This window comes from Taeniopygia guttata, chromosome 31, assembly GCF_048771995.1.
Source record: "Taeniopygia guttata chromosome 31, bTaeGut7.mat, whole genome shotgun sequence".
Classification (NCBI taxonomy): domain Eukaryota; kingdom Metazoa; phylum Chordata; class Aves; order Passeriformes; family Estrildidae; genus Taeniopygia; species Taeniopygia guttata.
The window spans coordinates 205,690-218,901 of NC_133056.1; the positions used below are offsets into that span (position 1 = coordinate 205,690).

Consider the following 13,212-nt stretch of genomic DNA (forward strand, 5'->3'; position numbering starts at 1 on the left):
TCCGGGTAAGCCGCGTCCGGTTGCCGTGGTAACCTTTTTTTAAACAGGAAGAGACGAGCGGAAGCGGAAGAGGCGCCATGAAGCTGCTGACCCACAACCTGCTGAGCTCCCACGTGCCGGGGCTGCGGCCCGGGGGCGGTTTCCCGCTGCGCATCGAGGTGGGGGCTCGGGGGGCACCCCGGGCACCGGGAACGGCCGGGGGGACGCTGCCAGTCCCGCCCCCCGCCGTTAGCGCTGTCCCCGGTACCGTTACCGGTGCCCCCGTTACCGGTTCCCAGCTTCCTCCCCGTTCCCCTGACACTGCCGGGGCTCCGCTCTCTGTCTCCTTGTTCACCTCCCATCACCTCCGTTACCTCCCCCGTTACCCCCGGTAACGCCTCCGTTAACGCCCGGTAATTTCTCCCGTTGCCCTCAATAAATCTCCCGTTAAACCTCCCGTTATCGGCCTCGTTCCCCGTTTGTTAATCCTTTTAATCCTCTCCCGTTATCCCAGTTTCCTCCCGTTATCCCAGTCCCCGTTATCCCAGTCCCCGTTATCCCGGTTCCCTCCCGTTAACGCCCCGCTCCCCCCGGTTCGCTCTTCCTCCCCGTTAACCCCCGTTAATTCCCCGTTACCCTCATTACCCACCGCTCATTCCCGCCATTAATCCCCGCCCGAACCCCGTTGTTCCCTCCCGTTAACCCCCCCGTTATCCCCCGTTCCCCCCGGCCCGGTGCCCCCCGGTAACGGCCCCGGTGCCCGCAGGCCGCCGAGGTTCGGGTCCGCCCGGTGCCGTTCAACGCCGCCTTCGTGTCCCGCCTGGTGCCGCGGCTGCGCTGGGACGCGCTGCGGGAGGCGGCGGAGAGCGTGAGCGGGGACCGGGAACGGGAACGGGAACCGGGAATGGGGACGGGAACCGGGAATGGGGACGGGAACCGGGGAACGAGGGGAAACGGGAACCGGGAACGGGGACGGGAACCGGGAACGGGGAACCGGGAACGGGAACGGGGACGGGGACGGGGGGGGACGGGAACCGGGAACGGGAACCGGGGACGGGAACCGGGAATGGGAACCGGAACGGGAACCGGGAACGGGAACCGGGAATGGGAACGGGAACCGGGAACCGGGAACGGGAACGGCAGGGGATGGGAACCGGGAACGGGAACTGGGAACGGGAACCGGGAACGGGAAACGGGAACGGGAACCGGGGACGGGAACGGGAACGGGGACGGGAGTTGGGGGCAGTTTTGGGGGTCCTGGGGGGGATTTTGGGGGGAGTTTGGGGCAGTTTTTGGGGTCTGGAAGGGAATTTTGGTTTCTGGGGGGGATTTTGGGGGTCTGGGATTCCCCTCTGACCCCTCCCCCTCCCCACTTTGTGCCCTCCAAAGTTGGGGCGCCCCTCGGAGCTGCCCCCCGAGCCCACCCCCGGCTACGAGGACGACGAGGAATTCCTGCGCCGCCTCCACCACGTCCTGCTCGAGGTCAGGACCCCCAAAACCCCTTTGGGGGGAGGTTCCTGAATTTTGGGGACCCCCCCTGACCCCCAAATTTCCCCCCAAACCGCAGGTGGAGGTGCTGGAGGGGTCCCTGCAGTGCCCGGACTCGGGGCGGCGCTTCCCCATCTCCAGGGGGGTCCCAAATCTGCTCCTGACCGAGGATGAAGCCTGAGGGGGGCGTTGGGACCCCCAAATCCGTTTGGGGGGGTCCCCAAAATGGGGCTGAGCCTCTCGCATCGAGGCAGGATCGGCGGGAAAACCCCGAATTCCCACGGTTGTACCCCAAAATCGGGGCTGAGATTTCAGCGATGTTAAAGCGGTGGTGGGCGTGGTTTGAGCAGCCTCATTTGCATAGGGGTGTGGCCACCGCAACGCCCCTCCCCTATGCAATTTGAGAATGTGCTTATTTGCATTTTGAGCGGGAATTGTTTTGTTTGCATAACGGGAGAGGAATTTTCCCTTTTTTCCTCCCAGATTCTCTTTTCTTCTCTCTAAACTTCTTCTTCCTTCCCAAACTTCCCAGTTTTGCCATAAATCCTTTTATTTTCTTGGAATGTCAGCGTTATTTTTTTCCCCAAACCTTCTTTTTATCTCAAAATCCTCCAATTTTGCCCTCCTTTGTCCCGCTTCCCTCCCTTGTTCCCCAAAATCCGGATTTTACCCCAAAACCTCAACTTTTTGCCTTCAGTTTTTTATATTTTTCCATCACATCTTTTTTTGTGCCCTAACCCCCTCCTTTCCCCCCCAAATCTTTCCTTTCTATTCCAAAACCCTTGTTTTTCCCAAAATCCCATCTCTTTTCCATATGTTGTGGCTTGTTGTATTTGTAATTTTCCCCATCAATTTAATAAAAACTTCTCTTTTTTTGCCCGATATTGGGCCAAAATCGCCTCTTTTGCTCTCTTTGAGGATCCTCTCGGGAAAATCCTTCGGGATGGAGGGAACGGGGCTGTGTGAGGAGGGAATTTTGGGACAACATGGAGGCATCCACATGAGCGGGGAAACCTCAGAGTGGCTCGGAGCCGCTGTTTGGGAATTCGGGAATCTCGGGGATGAACCCGGAGGTGTCCCTGGGGTCACCTGGAGCCTTTTCCGGGTGTCCCTGGGGTCCCCTGGAGCCTTTTCCAGGTGTCCCCGGGGTCACCTGGAGCCTTTTCCAGGTGTCCCGGCTCACCTGGGAGGACCCAGCGGGCCCTTGGAGGACCCAGCGGGCCCTTGGAGGACCCGGCTCGTCTCTATGGTCGGGGAGCGCCGCGCGTCTCGATGGTTCCGCGCGGGGCGCCGCCGGATGTGACGTCAGCGCGCAGCGGCTGAGGCGGGAGCGGCGGTTGGAGCGGCCCGAGGGGACGGTGAGGGGGGGAGGGGGACCGGGAGGGGACAAAGGGGACAGGGAGGGGACAGAGGGGACCGGGAGGGGACAGGGAGGGCACCGGGAGGGGCGGGAAGGGCCGGGAAGGGAGGAAGGGGAGGGGCGAGATGGGCCCGAGGGGCGGGACGGGGCGGGCGAGTCTGTGAGGGGAGGGAGGGCCGGGGGTGGCCCCTCAGTGTCCCCCCGGTGTCCCCTTAGTGCCAACTCAGTGTCCCCTTAGTGTCCCCTCCGTGTCCCCTCATTGTCCCCTTAGTGCCACCTCACTGTCCCCTCAGTGCCACCTCTGTCCCCTCAGTGTTCCCTCCGTGTCCCCCCATTGTCCCTCCATTGTCCCCTCATTGTCCCCTTAGTGCCACCTCAGTGTCCCCTCATTGTCCCCTCATTGTCCCCTTAGTGCCACCTCAGTGTCCCCTCAGTGCTCCCTCACTGTCCCCTCAGTGTCCCCTCATTGTCCCCTCACTGTTCCCTCAGTGCCACCTCAGTGTCCCCTCATTGTCCCCTCATTGTCCCCTTAGTGCCACCTCAGTGTCCCCTCAGTGCTCCCTCACTGTCCCCTCAGTGCCACCTCATTGTCCCCCCATTGTCCCACCATTGTCCCCTTAGTGCCACCTCAGTGCTCCCTCTGTGTCCCCTCAGTGTCCCCTCATTGTCCCCTCATTGTCCCCTTAGTGCCACCTCAGTGTCCCCTCACTGTCCCCTCAGCATCCCCTCATTGTTCCCCCAGTGTCCCCTCACTGTCCCCTCAGTGCCACCTCAGTGTCCCCTCAGTATCCCCTGGGTGTCCCATGAGCGTCTCTGGTGTCCCCATGTCCCCTCAATGTCCCCTGAGTGTCCCCGTGTCCTGGTGTCCCCATGTCCCCTCAGTGTCCCCTGAGTGTCCCCTCCATGTCCTGAGTGTCCCATGTCCCCTGAATGTCCCCTGACTGTCCCCAGGCGCCATGTCCTCGACGTCACAGAAGCACCGGGACTTCGTGGCGGAGCCGATGGGGGAGAAGCCCGTGGGGAGCCTGGCGGGGATCGGGGACGTGCTGGGCAGGAAGCTGGAGGAGAAGGGCTTCGACAAGGTGGGCTGGCACCCTGGGGACATTGGGGACACTGGGGACACTTGGGGACACTGAGGGACAGCGAGGACAGCGAGGACAGCAGGGACACCTGGGGACATTGGGGACACTTTGGGACACTGAGGGACCTTGGAGACAGCAGGGAACGGGTTTGGACGAGTGGGGACACTGAGGAAGGGCTCGGGGACATTTGGGGACAGCCTTGGGGACAATCAGGGGTGATGTGGGGACAAGGGGAGGGGGCACAGGGGGGACACGGAGTGAGGGGGGTGTGGGGACACAGGGAGGGTGTCACTGTCACCAGCGGGGTTTGGGGACACAGGGAGGGTGTCACTGTCACCAGCGGGGTTTGGGGACACAGGGAGGGTGACAGTGACCCCTGGCAGTGTCCCCACGCCCCGGTGACACCGCTGTCCCCTCCTGTCCCCCCGGCAGGCGTACGTGGTGCTGGGGCAGTTCCTGGTGCTGCGCAAGGACGAGGAGCTGTTCCGGGAGTGGCTGAAGGAGACGTGCGGGGCCAACGCCAAACAGAGCCGCGACTGCTCGGGCTGCCTGCGCGAGTGGTGCGACGCCTTCCTCTGAGCCCCTCCCCAAAAACGGCACCCCGAAACCCCCCCAGCCCCTCCCTGCGCCCCAAAACCCCCCCAGCCCCTCCCTGCACCCCAAATCCCATCCCTGCACCCCACATCCCATCCCCGCGCCCCCAAAATCCCCCAAACTCCGCCGAGCTCCGGCTGCCGGGCGCTCCTTGGAGGGGCTGGGGGCTCTCCAAAATCATCCTGGGGGACCCCCAAAGTTCCTCAAGGACCCCAACACCAGCTGTGGGGACCCCAAAACCACCTCTGGGGATTCCAGAACCACCCCAGGGACCCCCCAGACCATCTCTGTGGAGCTCAAAACCCACTCAGAGACCCCAAAACCACCTCTGGGGATCCAAAAATTCACCCAGAGATCCCAAAATCAGCTCTGGGGACCCCAAAACCACCCCAGGGACCCCAAAACTCACCCAGAGATCCCAAAACCACCTCTGGGGACCCCAAAACCACCTCTGGGGATCCCAAAATTCACCGAGGGATCCCAAAATCAGCTCTGGGAACCCCAAAACCACCCCAGGGACCCCGAAACCGCCTCTGGGGACCCCAAAACTTCCCCAATCTTCCCCAACCCCTCTCCCCCACACCTATGGGACCCCCAAGCCGGTGCTGCCACCCCCAAAACCCATCCCGGGGGGGGTCCCACGGTGCCCCGATCACCCCAAAATCACCTGGGGGGGGCTGAGGGGGTCCCCACCTCCCCCTCCCCCCCCACCGGGTGGGATTTTGGGGTGTCGCCCCGGCAGGGAGGTTCGTGTTCATTTGGGGTGCCCCTCCCCCCGTCATTAGTGTTACTTTGGGGTGCCCCCACCCCACCCCCCCAGCGTGGGGGGGGGTCTGTGTTGTTTCGGGGGTGCCCCCCCGAGTTTGTTTCTAAACTGATTTTCTAAACAATAAAGGTTTTGCTGTGCTGCAGCTGCACATGTCCTGGGATTTGGGGGGGCCTGGGAGCAGAATTTTGGGGTTTGGGGGCAGAATTTTGGTGTTGAGGGGAGGACATGGGGGTTGGAGGCAGGATTTGGGGGTTGGGGGCAGAATTTTGGGGTTGGGGGCAGAATTTGGGGGTTGGGGGCAGAATTTGGGGGGCCCGGAGAAGATCTGGGCCCGGGGTCCTCCAGAGCAGACGAGTTTGACCTCCGAGCGGCCAGAGCGGAGTCCTCCAGAGCAGACGAGTTTGACCTCCGAGCGGCCAGAGCGGAGTCCTCCAGAGCAGACGAGTCGCCGCTCCCGGAGCAGCGAGCGCAGCCGGAGCGGCCCCGCGGGGCGGTCACTTCCGGGTGGCGGCGGCAGTGGCGGGAGGGTTCGAACATGGCCGCGGCCGCCGCCGCCGCCATCTCCTCCGCCTCCTCCGCCTCCTCCGCCTCCTCCGCCTCCGCCGCCTCCTCCGCCTCCTCCCGGCGCCGCCGCCGCCCCCGCGGCCACCCCAACCCGCTGTTCGCCCGCTGGCTCCGGGAGTGGCGGGACGAGGCGCAGGGCACCTGGGCGAGGGGCACCTATGAGAGGGTGGGTGTGGGGGGGGGGGGCCCGGTTGGATTTTGGGGTCCCCAGGTGTGTTTTGGGGTCCCCAGGTGGGTGATTTTGGGGTCCCCAGGTGTGTTTTGGGGTGCCCAGGTGTGTTTTGGGGTGCCCAGGGGGCCGATTTTGGGGTTCCCGGGTGGATTTTGGGGTTTCTGGGTGGGGTTTTAGGGGTCTCCAGGTGAGTTTGGTGGGTCTGGGGTCTCTGGGTAGGAGATTTTGGGGTGCCCAGGTGTGTTTTGGGCTCTCCAGGTGTGTCTCAGGTGTATTTTGGGTACCCCCAGGTGTAGCCAGGTGTATTTCAGGTTCCCCAGGTGTATCCCAGGTGTGTTTTAGATCCCCCAGGTGTGTCTCAGGTGTATTTTGGGTACCCCCAGGTGTATCTCAGGTGTACCCAGGTGTGTCTCAGGTGTGTTTTGGGTACCCCCAGGTGTACCCAGGTGTGTCTCAGGTGTATCTGAGGCCCCCCAGGTGTACCCCAGGTGTATTTTGGGTTCCCCAGGTGTATCCCAGGTGTGTTTTGGGTTCCCCAGGTGTATCCCAGGTGTGTCTCAGGTGTGTCTCAGGTGTACCCCAGGTATATTTTGGGCCCCCCAGGTGTACCCAGGTGCGTTTCCCCCCAGGCCCTGCGCTCGCTCTCCCGGTTCCCGCTCCCGCTCCCTTCCGGCCGTGCCGCCGCCATCTTGCAGCACTTTGGCCCCGCCCTCTGCGCCCGCCTCGACCAACGGCTGCGCCAGCACCGCCGCGGTGGGCGGGGCCTGAATGGGTGGGGCCGGTGGGTGGGGCCTAAATGGGTGGGGCAGTGGGTGGGTGTGGCCTATGAGGGTGTGGCATTGATAGAGGTGGCGGGGTTTTGGTGGTGGGTGTGGCCTGATCGATCTGTTTTGCGTACTAATTTGCATCTCATTTGCATGCCGCAGAGCAGGGCCTCCCCGCCACGCCCCCTCGGCAGGAGCGGCCCCCAGCCCTGCCCCCAGCCCCGCCCACAGTGAGTCCTTCCCTCACCCCTCCCCCACCCCACCCCCCCCACCGAGGGGGGGAGGGGCAGCAGAGGCCACGCCCCAATCTCTGCCCCTCCCCCCCATCTCCAGCGCCGCCCTCGCCCTCCAGTGCCCCCCGGGCAGGTGCCCCCGCAGCGCCCTCTGGCGGAGCAGGACGAGAACTGCGCCCCCTCCCCCCCCTTGTGAGCGCTGGGGGGGTTGGGGACACTTTGGGGGGTTTGGGGACACTTTTGGGGGGGTTGGGGACACTTGGGGACACTTTAGGGGGTTGGGGACACTTGCGGACACTTTGGGAACAATTTGGGGGCCCTTTGTGGGGTTTGGGGACACTTGGGGACACTTTTAGGGGGTTGGAGACACTTTGGAGGGCTTGGGGACATTTGGGGACACTTTGTGGGGTTTGGAGACACTTGGGGACACTTTGGGGACATTTGGGGGGGTTTGGGGACACTTTGGGGGAGTTTGGGGACACTTTGGGGGAGTTTGGGGACACTTTGTGGGGTTTGGAGACACTTGGGGACACTTTGGGGACATTTGCGGGGGTTTGGGGACACTTTGGGGGAGTTTGGGGACACTTTGGGGGATTTGGGAACACTTTAGGGGTTTGGGGACACTTGGGGACATTTCAGGAGGTTTGGGGACACTTTGGGGTGTTTGGGGACATTTTGGGGACACTTCGGGGTGTTTGGGACACTTGGGGACACTTTGTGGGGGGGTCTCGGCCCTTGGGGACACCGGAGGTGACTTTGGGGTCCCCCAGGGGTGACCCCGAGCAGGAGTTGGAGCTGAGGCCCGGCCAGTTCGACATCGTCCTGTGCGCCGACGTCACCGAGGCCAACGGGTGCCCGTCCCTGTCACCCCCTGTCCCCTCGTGTCCCCTCCCCTGGGACGTGTCCCTGTGTCACCCATGATGTGTCCCCAAAGTCCCCCATGTCCCCGTGTCCCCTGTGACATGTCCCCAATGTCCCCAACGCCCCCAATGTCCCCAACATTCCCAATGTCCCCAGTGTCCCCAATGTCCCCATGACCCCATGACGTGTCCCCGTGACCCTATAACATGTCCCCGATGTCCCTGTTTCCCCAATGTCCCCACACCAGTGATGTGTCCCCAATGTCCCCTCTGTCCCCGCTGTCCCCACACCGGTGACGTGTCCCCGCTGTCCCCAATGTCCCCAATGTCCCCAGTGTCCCCATGTCCCCCATAACATATCCCCAACATCCCCAATGTCCCCAATGCCCCCAATGTTCCTAAATGTCCCTGATGTCCCCAACGTCCCCGGTGTTCCCCAATGTCCCCACACAGTGACACGTCCCCAATGTCCCCACCCCGGGGACGTGTCCCCGTGTCCCCCGTGTCCCCACCCCGGTGACACCCTGCACTGTCCCCAGCCCGTCCGGGGGGCTCCCGGCCCTGCTGCGCTCTCGGGGGGTTCCGGTGCTGCTGCGGCGCCTCCCGGTGGGCGACTTCCTGTGGGTGGCGCGCGAGAAGGACCCGCCCACAGGTGGGTGGGGCCTGGGTGACCACGCCCCCAATGCTGGGTGTGGCCGAGGGGGCGTGGCCTGATTGGGTGGGGCACTTTAGTGGGTGTGGTCATCACTAATGGGTGTGTCCACGCTGTGACCACGCCCTCTGGGTGGGTGGAGCCATGTACTGACCACGCCCTCCAATTGGGTGTGGTCAGTGGGGGCGTGGCCAAATCCAGACTCCGCCCATTAAGGTGTGATGGGTGTGGCACTGTGGGTGGGGCCAATGTGGGCATTGTCTGAGTGGGTGTGACCCCGCTGGCCACGCCCCCAGGCCACGCCCCGCGGGAGTTGGCGCTGGAGGTGGTGGTGGAGCGGAAATCGGCGGCGGATTTGGGGAACAGCATCCGGGACGGGCGGTACCGCGAGCAGAAGGTGGGGCCGGGCACGGGGGGCACTGGGACGGACTGGGGGGCACTGGGAGCGGGTCTGGGGGTACTGGGAGGGACTGGGAGGGATTGGGGGGCACTGGGAGCGGGTCTGGGGGCACTGGGAGGGACTGGGACGGACTGGGGGGTAACTGGAGGTAACTGGGAGGTAACTGAGACAGACTGGGGTAACTGGGAGGGACTGGGAGGTAACTGGGAGGTAACTGGGATGAACTGGGATGAACTGGGCCGCACTGGTGTGCCGCAGTTCCGGCTGTGCCGCTCGGGGCTGCGCTGTCCCGTTCTCCTCCTGGAGGAGCCACGGGAGGGGGAGGCGCTGCCCCTCCCCCTGCCCACCCTGCGCCAGGCGGCCGCCAACAGCCAGGTACCCCCTGAGACCCCTCGCCAAATTCCACTGAGACCCCTGAGACCCCTCCCCTAAATCCACAGAGACCTCTCCCCAAAATCCAGGTACCCCCCAGACCCCTCCCCTAAATCCACAGAGACCTCTCCCCAAAATCCAGGTCTTGGGGGGGGGAGATTTTGGGGGTCCTGGGGGTGTTTTTGGGGGGGGTCACGGTGGGATTTGGGGGTCCTGGAGGGGAGTTGATGGGTCCCGGGGGTGTTTTGGGGGGGATTTGTGGGTCCCCAGTAGATTTGGGGGTCCCAGGGAGGATTTTGAGGGTCCCAGGGGTGTTTTGGGGGTCCCGGGTGTGTTTTTGGGGCTCCCGGGGGTATATTGGGGGTCCCGGGGGTATTTTGGGGGTGTTTTAGGGGGTCTCAGGTGTGTTTTTGGGGCTCCCGGGGGTTTTTTGGGGGTCCCAGGGGTATTTTGGTGCTCCCGGGTGTGTTTTTGGGGGGCTCCCGGGGGTCTCGGGCACTCAGACCCCTCCCCAGGTGGTGGACGGACTCTTCGTGGTGCGCACCAGAGACCCCCAAGACTCGGCCGCGTATTTGGGGGCGCTGGGGGAGCAGCTGAGGAGGAGATTTGGGGTGAGGGGGGTTTGGGGGGGGGTTTGGGGGGGAGGGGGCTGGGGGGGCTGTGGGGGGAGGGGCAGGGGGGAGGTAAAGGGGGGAAAAGGGGGGAAATTTGGGGGGGGTCACGGGAAGGATTTGGGGGGGGTCACGGGAAGGATTTGGGGGGTCACAGGAAGGATTTGGGGGGTCACGGGAAGGATTTGGGGGGGTCACGGGAAGGATTTGGGGGGTCACGGGAAGGATTTGGGGGGGGTCACGGGAAGGATTTGGGGGGTCACGGGAAGGATTTGGGGGGGGTCACGGGAAGGATTTGGGGGGACATTTGGGGGTGGGGGGGGGGTTGGGGACATCAAAGTGACACTGAGGGGTCCCTGACCCATCCCCCCCCCCCCAGGGCCGCGTGCTGAGGGCGTGGGGGGGGTCCGTGACCGGCCGGGGACCCCCCGAGCCCCCCGGGACCCCCCTGACCCTGCTGCCCTTCCCCAGGCTGCGAGAGGGGGGGGGCAAGAACCAGGTTTGGGGGGGGGGAGGGGAAAAATGGGGTGGGGGAGGGGAAAATGGGGAGGGGGAGGGGGAAAATGGGGTGGGGGAGGGGAAAAAATGGGGTGGGGGAGGGGGAAAATGGGGTGGGGGAGGGGGAAAATGGGGAGGGGGAGGGGAAAAATGGGGTGGGGAGGGGGAAATGGGGAGGGGGAGACCCAGACCCAGCCTGTGGAGGGTCTGTGTCCTTTTTGGGGGGATTTTGGGGTCGGGGGGTGTTTTGGGGTCCCCTCACCCCGATTTTTGTGTCCCCCCAGACCCAAACCGTGGGGGCCGTGTCCTTTGTGGGGTTGGGGGGTGTTTTGGGGTCCCCTCACCCCGATTTTTTGTCGCCCCCAGACCCAAACCGTGGGGGCCGTGTTCGCCCGGCAGCTGCTGCAGCTCGGGGGGCTCAGTGGGGGCAGGGCCGGGGTCGTCCTGAGCCGCTTCCCCACCCCCGCCAGGTCTGGGGGGGTCCCCCATGAGGGATCTGGGGGTCCCCAAAAGGGGGAGGGGGAGGGGAGGGTCCCGAAGGTGGGGGATGGGGGGCGGTCGCAGTTTGGGGTTTTTTTGGGGGGGGTTTTGGGGTGGGGGTCTGTTCTCGGGGGGTGTTTTTGGGGTTTTTGGGGTGGGGGTCGGGTCTCGGGGGGTTTTTGGGGGGGGTTTTGGGGTGGGGGTCCCCTGAGTTCTGTCCCCTCCCCCACAGCCTCATGGCCGCCCTGGGCCCCCCCCAGGACCCCCAAAAGTGCCAGGAGGTGCTGAGTGGGCTGCGCTGCGGCCCCACCCAGAGGTGAGACCCCCCCCAAATCCGGGGGACCCCAAATCCTGGGGATCTCCTAATCCTGGGAACCCCCAAATCTCAGAAACCTCCCCAAATCCTGGGGAACCCCAAATCCTGAGATCCCCAAATCCTGGGGAACCCCCAATTCCCAGGACCCCCCCCCAATTCCTGTGTCCCCAAACTCCTGTCGTCCCCTCCCCCCTCCCCGATTTTGGGTCCCCCCCGGATTTTGGGGGGACTCACCCCTCTTTTCCCCCCCACAGGAATTTGGGCCCCTCCCTCAGCGGAGCCCTCGTGAGGCTCTACGGGACCCCGGGGCCACTGTCCTGAGGGGACAGCCCATTGTCACCCCATTGTCACCTCCTGTCACCCCATTGTCACCTCATTGTCACCCCATTGTCACCCCATTGTCACCTCCTGTCACCCCATTGTCACCTCCTGTCACCCCATTGTCACCCCATTGTCACCCCCCAATAAAGCCCCTCCCCCACCACTGGAGTTTTGGTTTGGGGGAGAGCGGGAGGGGGAGGGGACAGGGGGTGACACCGGTGACAGTGACAGTGGTGGCAGTGACAGGGTGAGGGTGACAGGGGGTGACACCGGTGACAGGACTGGGGTCAACCTGGGGTCACCAGCTCCCCAAAATGGGGGCTGGGGTCTGTCCTGAGCCCTGCGGTCACTTGGGACCCCCAAAGGGTCCCCAAAAAGGGGGCGGGGTCACCCTGGGGTCATTTTGGGGGGGCTGTCCTGGGACCCCAAAGAAATGGGGGGAGGGTCCCCAAAAAGGGGGCGGGGTCACTCAAACCTCCCAGGCGGGGGAGGGGCCGCCCTTGGCCGGGTTTGGGATTTTAGGGGGGGTGGGGCCGGGTTTGGGATTTTGGGGGGTGGGGCCGCGTTTGGGAGGGGTGGGGGCCACCATTGGGATTTTTTGGGGGGGTGGGGCCGGGATTGGGATTTGGGATTTGGGATTTGCGGGGAGGGTGGGGACGGATTTGAGGTTTGGGGGGGGGTGGGGATGGGGCCGCGTTTGGGGTTTGGGATTTGGGGGCGCGGGGGCGGCGGGGCCGCCCTTGGCCGGGTTTGGGGGATTTGGGATTTGGGATTTGGGATTGGGGGGGCGGGTCTGGCCGGGAGGAGGAGGAGGAGGAGGAGGAGGAGGAGGAGGAGGTGACAGCGATGCTGGTGGCGCTGGTGGCGCTGGTGGCGGTGGCGGCGGGGGGGGACACGGGGGTCCCGCCGACCCCCCCCCCGTGCCCGCTGGGGTTCGGGCCGGTGGCCGCGGGCGGCTGCGGGGACAGGGACGAATGTCGCACGGCCGCCGTGTGCCACCACATGTGCCTCAACCACCACGGCGGCTTCGCGTGTCACTGTCACCGCGGCTTCGTCCTGCAGCCCGACGGTGTCACCTGCCGCCGCCGCCGCCACCGGGGGCAGCCCGGGACCCCCCCCCAGCGCCCCGGGGGACAGCGGGGACAGCCCGGGACCCCTCCCCAGCGCCCCGGGACCCCTCCCCAGCGCCCCGGGACCCCTCCCCAGGCGGCACACCCGGAGCTGCCCGAGGGGACCCGGCGCGGTTGGAGCTCCCGGTGGGACCGGCGGCCGGACGGGACCGGCGGAGGTGAAGCCTCGGCCCGGGATTCGGTACCGGAGCGGCACCGGAGCGGCTCGCGGGAGGATTTGGACCGGGATCCCCGCCCGGATTCGGATCCAGGCTCGGTTTGGGATCCTCAGAGGGATTTGGGTCCGGGAAGGCACCGGGAGCAGCGGCCGGGGCGGCACCGGGATTGGGACCGGGACTGGGACCGGGATCCCCACCAGGATGTGAACCGGGACTGGGACCGGGATCTGAACCGGGATTGGGACCGGGATCGCCGCCGGGAGCTGGACCGGGATTCGGACCGAGATTGGGACCGGGATTCGGACCGGGATTCCCAGGAGGATTCGCCCCCGGGATGGCACCGGGGCTTGCACCAGGATGTGCCTGAGGATTCCCACCGGGACGTGCCCCCGGAGCGGCCCCGGGGATC

The 13,212-nt window shown here is 65.0% G+C and overlaps 3 protein-coding genes and 1 long non-coding RNA gene across 6 annotated transcripts; 3 read left to right on the forward strand and 1 right to left on the reverse strand.

Annotated features, from left to right (window-relative positions):
* Nucleotides 1-2,362, forward strand: TRMT112 (tRNA methyltransferase activator subunit 11-2). The gene is made up of 4 exons (XM_041712149.2): nucleotides 1-158; nucleotides 746-847; nucleotides 1,369-1,461; nucleotides 1,547-2,362. The coding sequence occupies exons 1-4, from the start codon at nucleotides 78-80 to the stop codon at nucleotides 1,646-1,648; spliced, it is 378 nt and encodes a 125-aa protein (XP_041568083.1). The 5' UTR covers nucleotides 1-77; the 3' UTR covers nucleotides 1,649-2,362.
* A 305-nt stretch (nucleotides 2,363-2,667) lies between these two features.
* BANF1 (barrier to autointegration nuclear assembly factor 1) lies at nucleotides 2,668-4,508 on the forward strand. The gene is made up of 3 exons (XM_041712150.2): nucleotides 2,668-2,825; nucleotides 3,779-3,909; nucleotides 4,342-4,508. The coding sequence occupies exons 2-3, from the start codon at nucleotides 3,784-3,786 to the stop codon at nucleotides 4,486-4,488; spliced, it is 273 nt and encodes a 90-aa protein (XP_041568084.1). The 5' UTR covers nucleotides 2,668-2,825; nucleotides 3,779-3,783; the 3' UTR covers nucleotides 4,489-4,508.
* LOC140681029 (uncharacterized) lies at nucleotides 4,342-5,467 on the reverse strand. Its single transcript, XR_012052310.1, has 2 exons — nucleotides 5,015-5,467; nucleotides 4,342-4,952 (listed from the first exon to the last, which is right to left on the reverse strand). It is a non-coding gene; the product is annotated as an uncharacterized lncRNA (long non-coding RNA).
* A 317-nt stretch (nucleotides 5,468-5,784) lies between these two features.
* Nucleotides 5,785-11,678, forward strand: MUS81 (MUS81 structure-specific endonuclease subunit). 3 transcript variants are annotated; one of them, XM_072920495.1, is made up of 13 exons: nucleotides 5,785-6,002; nucleotides 6,638-6,761; nucleotides 6,935-7,002; nucleotides 7,106-7,197; nucleotides 7,776-7,856; nucleotides 8,405-8,517; nucleotides 8,814-8,914; nucleotides 9,176-9,292; nucleotides 9,805-9,900; nucleotides 10,280-10,399; nucleotides 10,765-10,868; nucleotides 11,111-11,194; nucleotides 11,449-11,678. In XM_072920495.1, the coding sequence occupies exons 1-13, from the start codon at nucleotides 5,808-5,810 to the stop codon at nucleotides 11,513-11,515; spliced, it is 1,362 nt and encodes a 453-aa protein (XP_072776596.1). In that variant the 5' UTR covers nucleotides 5,785-5,807; the 3' UTR covers nucleotides 11,516-11,678. The 3 variants fall into 3 exon arrangements, with proteins under 3 accessions (XP_072776596.1, XP_072776598.1, XP_072776597.1); XM_072920497.1 differs by lacking the exon at nucleotides 10,280-10,399; XM_072920496.1 differs by lacking the exon at nucleotides 9,805-9,900.
* Nucleotides 11,679-13,212: the final 1,534 nt, after the last annotated feature.